Consider the following 6,237-nt stretch of genomic DNA (forward strand, 5'->3'; position numbering starts at 1 on the left):
TGGCGAAACTCCGTCAAAATCATACGGAGCTCCTCGTCGAGGAGCACCAACGGCTCGAGCTGTGCAAGGGGGCTATCAACGAGGCCGGACCATCCTCCAGCGACTCCGGCTATCGACCTTTCCTCCAGCGACTCCGGCTTCGGTCTAACGATGGTGAGTCAGACGGCTGCATCAGTAGGAAGAAGCTCGAGAACGAAATTGATTAGTTATTTTTAGTTTTTATTTTGTTGGAATCCTTTAAATTTGTGTGAAAAAAGGTTTTAAGACGGATATTCAGAACGGTGCCTAGGCTATCTACACCCAGTGAACAGTAAAATAAAAATAAATAGTAAAAAATTCTAAAACTTTTTTGCAAGCAAGATGCTTGAATGCATGTGGCGCGTCTTGCCACTAGACTAAGAGAGGGGTTGTGATTTGGGAACGTTCAAAATATGTACATAAACAAGTATAGAGCCCCATCAGCAATGAGCACTGTGGATCAAGAGCAATGTGGATTAGGGATTTCGGCTTCATCCACCCCCTCTGCTCGCTCACAAAGGCCAGAGCGAGCTTTGTAGGTGGATGGAGCTTTGCTCGTCCCTGGCGGCTGGCAAAAGATGCTTCAGTTTCAGTGGCTTTGATGAGCCATGCAAGGAATACATATTCCATCGCGTACAAAGTCAAAAAGATTAATCGGAAAGTGGATGATGATAGTAACAAACTCCGGTAGCATGCCCATCGATGACTAGCGCTGAAGCCAGTCGCTAGTCAACTTGCTGCAACAGATCGATCCCCACACGGTGACAAAGACATCTCATCAGATCAAATCAAATAAATGAATAAACAGGCATGGCGCGGCACCTCAATCAATAGTTCAATACGCTTCTTCTTGAACCGATGGCAGTACAGAGACATCTGGCAAGCAGGGATTACAAGCGGATTACATGGAGGGGATCGATTGACTGAGCAAGAGCTAGCTAGTACTAGTAGCAGATTACATGGCGCATCTATGAATCTGTGGGCTATGGGTATCTAGCCGGCGTAGATGTGGATGTGGAGGGCGAGGGTGAGGATGGTGAAGGCGGCGAAGAAGAGGATGGTGTGGACGAAGATGGCCTTGCCGTTGGTGTGGAGGCCGCCGAAGTCGACGTGGCGGTGCGACCCCGGCATCTCCAACAGCAGCCCCGGCGAGAGCAGGATGAAGAGCACCACCCCCACCACCACCGGTGCCCAGTCCGCCATCCTCCGCCCGCTGGCTGATCTCCCCTCGCTTCTCCTTCTTCTTCTTCGGTCGGTCGATCTGATCTCACGGCTGCATATGAGTACTACTCGGGAAGGCTCGGGAGAGAGACTGGGAGTGGATTCTGGAGAGGATATAGAAAGGAGGAGGCGAGCGGCGGAGCAGGGGAAAGTAGAGGAGTGGAGAGGGAACAAAGGAGCAGCCGTCACGCGGACGGTTGGCGCGATTCGATGCCTTGCATCGGATGGGACGCAAGCCGGGCCGCCCAGCCGACACCCGTGGCGATCAACTCCTTTCTTTTTTCCCCTCCCGTGCGTGCCCAGTGTACCTGCGCGTGTCGTCCAGATGGTGGGGGTAGTAAGGGGGGAGTAAATTGCACAGAAGTACAATAATTGAGCCATTGAAAATAGATTGGTATCAAGATTGATAATCGTGTCAGTACCAACTTTAAGGCAAGACGTTGCAATAGAGGCTAAAAATGCAGTTTATACGTATTGACAGGGAAACTGACCAGTTGGGCCCGTCCGTCAGGTGCCATGTTGGCCGGTTGGCGCGTGCCCACGCGCTGACTCGGACAAGACTGAGTCGCACCGTTTAGTCGCGGCCCGAGCCTCCATCTCCGTCTCCGTCGTGCCCGTCGCCACCACCGACCGCCCGCGCCGCCGTGAGCTCGAGGTCCGCTCCTCCACGACCACGGCCCCGCTCCGGCCCCACACGCGCACCTTCCCCACCCCGCCCCGCCCCGCCGTGCCCGCCTCGCGCTCCTCCATCCGCTTCAGCCGCGGCGCCAACTCCTCCTCCGCCTCCTCCATCAACGCCGCAGCCTCCTCCGCCTTCGCCGTCGCGGCTATCCTCATGCCCCACCTCCTCTCCCCTTCCGCCGCCGTCGCCTCCTCATCCCCTTCCCCCTCCCCGTCAGCCCCCGTGTCCTGCCCCGCCACCGTCTCGGCGCCCCGCGCTGGCGCCCCGGTGGCCGTGGAGCTGCCGTGCGGGATGGCCGTTGGCTCGCGCATCACGGTGATGGCCCGGCCAACGAGGAGGGACGGGGCGGCGTCGTGGCAGTTCATGGTGGAGCTGCTCGGCACCAAGGCCGTCCAGGGGGAGGAGCCGCCCAGGATCAGAGGCGACTTCAGCGGCCGCCCCGTCATTGAGCTCAACACCTGCTACCGCATGTAGTGGGCGCTGCCGCAGGGCTGTGTGGCACGAGCATGTCGTGGAGCTTCAACCGGCATCTGCGACATGCATAATTTTTAGAACAATTAGACTTGCAGGTGGAATCGACAATGCACAGGAGCAGCTCTGAACACACAAAATGATTTACTCGAAACATCTAATATGTATATATAAGAACAACCGATATACAAGTGAGATCAGCAAAGCTGTTAGTTCCTAGATCAAAAACAATTGACACATGTACATGGTGTCAGCATCTAGCTAGTGTCAGAATCAACAGCTGAATTAACCAGCCACTGACCAAAAGAATGAGCGAATTACGCAAGCTAACTATCCAGAGGGCCTCCAAAGCAAGATCAAACTCGAACTCATCCTTGCTGTTTGATTCTCCAGAGAGCCGGGTGTTGCTTTTCAACTACCAAGCAATTTCATTGTCATCTGGCGTTGCAGCATTGAGCGCTCCCGGACTGCAGCTTCCTCCAGAGGCAGATCATGTGTTGCGGCGACTGGTAGTGCACGGTGTAGTTACCGTCGAAGCAGCCGGCCTGGAAGAACTTGACGTCGTGCGAATACTCGACCGGCTGGCGAGTCTTGTCGAACTTCTGAACCCACAATCAGGGGAAAGCACATCCATTTGTTAGCCTATAGACACACTGACACAAATGCTTCGATATTTACTTACTGACTGACAAGGATGGTGGTAATGACTTACTCTCAGTTTCTGGTTGTCAAACTTAGATACGATGTTACTCAACGATGTCTGATGAAATAACATAGCCCGGTCCGTTTGCGTAAGGTGGGTATACTTCTTCTTCCCATTCCTGAAGAGCAGCAGGAAAATTACATCACACTCATGTATGCTGGGTGAAATATATCACTACTAGTACCAGAACTTTGTCAGAAAGATGATACTCTATTTTTTTCTAAAATAAATATGATACTCTAATACCACTAGTAGGCATGATAAACATAACACCCTGTGTTTAGAAGACGATCATTGGATTTGCAATCATAATCATAGTTCCAGCTGGAATTAAACCCATGCTTGCTTTAGGAAAGGCAGAGGCTAGCATGAATGCACTAAAACATGAGACTGGAAAGGGGAACTAACAGATATGACCCGTTAAATACGTACTAGTTTTTCTTACCCCATACTCAGCAATGGAAATAGTCTTTAAAACAACGAGGTCATAGCTATCCATGAAAGGGACCGGAACAATGTCACCAAAGAACTCTGCCTCCTTCTTCAGCTCCTCGTTGGCCTCTTTTTCCCATTTTGTAAAGAAGTCTTCTATTAGAGTTTGCAAAGTCAGCAAAATAACTTCAAAGTTGTAGCAATCATCCACAAGTACTTACCAAAGCGACGAAGAACCGGCCAACACTGTTAGATGATTTCCTTGTAGCAATCATCCATGACTTGCGGACGGCCATCCGCTCGGCGAAATTGTTGGCTGCATAAAGGATGCCAATGGACAGCTCGTCAGGTTCAGTCGGCAGAGGTGAGGCCTTCCACTGTTCAGACATTCCCGAGTCCATTTCTCACACTTGACTGGTTCAGCCGGCAGAGGTGAGGCCATCAACTGAAATTGGAACCAATAGCAAGCAAATTCACTGATGAAATTTGTGTTGGTTTTAACGAACAAATAGCTTCAAAATTGAGATACTACTATTAAATTTCTTAGAGAACGGCAAGGAAAAAGCGAGATTGAACTGTGGAATCAAAGGAGCTCACCTCTATCCTCGTCAGGGCCGGGACGCCAGGCCCTCGCAGCGCTGCGGCAGCGCCCACTGCATGCGATAGCAGGTGTTGAGCTCGATGACGGGGCAGCCGGTGAAGTCGCCTCTGATCCTGGGCGGCTCCTCCCCCTGGACGGCCTTGGTGCCGAGCAGCTCCACCATGAACTGCGGTGACGCCGCCTCGTCCCTCCTCGTCGGCCGGGCCACCACTGTGACGCGCGAGCCGGCGGCCATCCCGCATGGCAGCTCCACGGCCACCGGGGCGCCAGCGCGGGGCGCCGAGACGGTGGCGGGACAGGACGCAGGGGCTGACGGGGAGGGGGAGGGGATGAGGAGGGAGGAGGCGGCGAAAGGGGAGAGGAGGTGAGGCAGGAGGTAGCCGTGGCGGCGAAGGCGGAGGAAGCTGCGGCGTCGATTGAGGAGGCGGAGGAGGAGTTGGTGCCGCGGCAGAAGCGGATGGAGGAGAGCGCGAGGCGGGCGCGGCGGGGCGGGTCGGGGTCGGGAAGGTGCGCGTGTGGGGCCGGAGCAGGGCCGCGGTCGTGAAGGAGCGGGCCTCGAGCTCACGGCGGCGCGGGCGGTCGGCGGTGGCGACGGGCACGACGGAGACGAAGACGGAGGCTCGGGCTGCAACTAAACGGTGCGACCCAGCCTTGTCCGAGTCAGCGTGCGGGCACGTGCCAACTAGCCAGCGTGGCACCTGACGGGCGGGCCCAACCGGTCAGTTTCCCTGTTAATACGTATAAACAACACTTTTAGCCTCTTTTGCAAGGCCTCATCTCAAAATTGGTACTGACACGTAAAAATTACCAATCTTAATACTAATCTGCTTTTAATGTCTGAATTGTGATATTTCTGTGCAATTTACTCAACGGGAAGGTCAGGTGTACCGTGTGAAGGGGGAACATACCGTGTGCGGTGTGCCGCGGACCGTTTCCGTGTGCTACAGAGCAATGACAGCCGTTGGATTCGTATCACACCAACATGCTCGGTGTGCAAGCATCCACTTAGCTAATGTAGAAAAGTGATCTATTGCAAAGGGGAGCCCCGTTCCATGGCCGCGATTGCTGCTGCGGTCATGGAGCCTATGCTTTCTCATTTCGTCTTTGCCTTGCCCCCACGTATATATCTATATCATCTATATCAATATAAAAAGATCTAAATGAGCAGACTTAAACCATCTTAATTGTCAAATCATGTTATCTAGCGGTTCAAATCGCTTCAATGTTGAGCACCAAACACGTTTAACGCTTTAATTACCCATCACCGTCATTGGTTATAAACACGTTTTGACTCAACGTCATCCTTTGAAATCTACCATGTAATTAATATCCTGTCATTCCCGCGAAAAAGTAATTGATATCTTACCAAATAACAACACGCAACAGATATATCTTACTTAATATAACGTGCAACTAATATCCTACCTAATATAAACGTGCATTGCACGTGTATTATTACTAGTTAATATAAAAAGACCTAAAGAAGCAGATTCAAATCATCTTGACCGTCAAATCATGTTATCTAGCGGTTCAAATCGCTCCAATGTTGAGCACCAAACACGTTTAACGCTCTAATTATCCACCACTGCCATTGGTTATAGACACGTTTTGACTCAACGCTGTCCCATGAAATCTGCCATGTAATCAATATCCTACCATTTTCGTGAAAAAAGTAATTGATATCTTACTAAATACCAACGTGCAACAGATATATCTTAATTAATATAACGTGTAACTAATATCCTACCTAATATAAACGTGCATTGCATGTACTCCCTCCGTTCCTAAATATTTGTCTTTCTAGGCATTTCAAATGTACTATAACATACGGATGTATATAGACATATTTTAGAATGTAAATTCACTCATTTTGCTTCATATGTAGTCACTTGTTGAAATTTCTAAAAAAATAAATATTTGAAAATGGAGAGAGTACATTATTACTAGTATGTCATTAGTGATCCCATGGATCAACGGAAATTTGACTAGTGGAGCATCTTTTATGGGCTTATACAAAAGAACACTAACTACATCGCATCCATTCAATTCTGCTCGCACGGTTGCCAACACCCCGTAGCACGGTAGCATGTGAAGGCCCGTATCACATGA

At 50.9% G+C, this 6,237-nt stretch overlaps 1 protein-coding gene and 2 pseudogenes across 2 annotated transcripts; all 3 read right to left on the minus strand.

Annotated features, from left to right (window-relative positions):
• Positions 1-849: 849 nt before the first annotated feature.
• Positions 850-1,405, minus strand: LOC125529349 (uncharacterized). The gene has a single exon (XM_048693766.2). It carries the CDS (start codon positions 1,219-1,221, stop codon positions 1,012-1,014), a length of 210 nt encoding a protein of 69 aa, XP_048549723.1. The 5' UTR covers positions 1,222-1,405; the 3' UTR covers positions 850-1,011.
• A 913-nt stretch (positions 1,406-2,318) lies between these two features.
• On the minus strand, positions 2,319-4,832 carry LOC125533129 (uncharacterized; annotated as a pseudogene). Its single transcript, XR_015613973.1, has 6 exons — positions 4,125-4,832; positions 3,749-3,972; positions 3,541-3,683; positions 3,105-3,213; positions 2,694-2,994; positions 2,319-2,451 (listed from the first exon to the last, which is right to left on the minus strand). The product of XR_015613973.1 is annotated as an uncharacterized LOC125533129 (transcript).
• Positions 2,827-3,928, minus strand: LOC147992756 (hydroxyproline O-galactosyltransferase GALT4 pseudogene; annotated as a pseudogene).
• Positions 4,833-6,237: the final 1,405 nt, after the last annotated feature.

Source organism: Triticum urartu, chromosome 1A (assembly GCF_056163025.1).
Source record: "Triticum urartu cultivar PI428250 chromosome 1A, HENAU_Tu73, whole genome shotgun sequence".
Classification (NCBI taxonomy): domain Eukaryota; kingdom Viridiplantae; phylum Streptophyta; class Magnoliopsida; order Poales; family Poaceae; genus Triticum; species Triticum urartu.

Excerpts from the sequence above, each read along its gene's own strand:
- LOC125529349 (XM_048693766.2), bottom strand. The coding sequence starts at position 1,221 with ATGGCGGACTGGGCACCGGTGGTGGTGGGGGTGGTGCTCTTCATCCTG.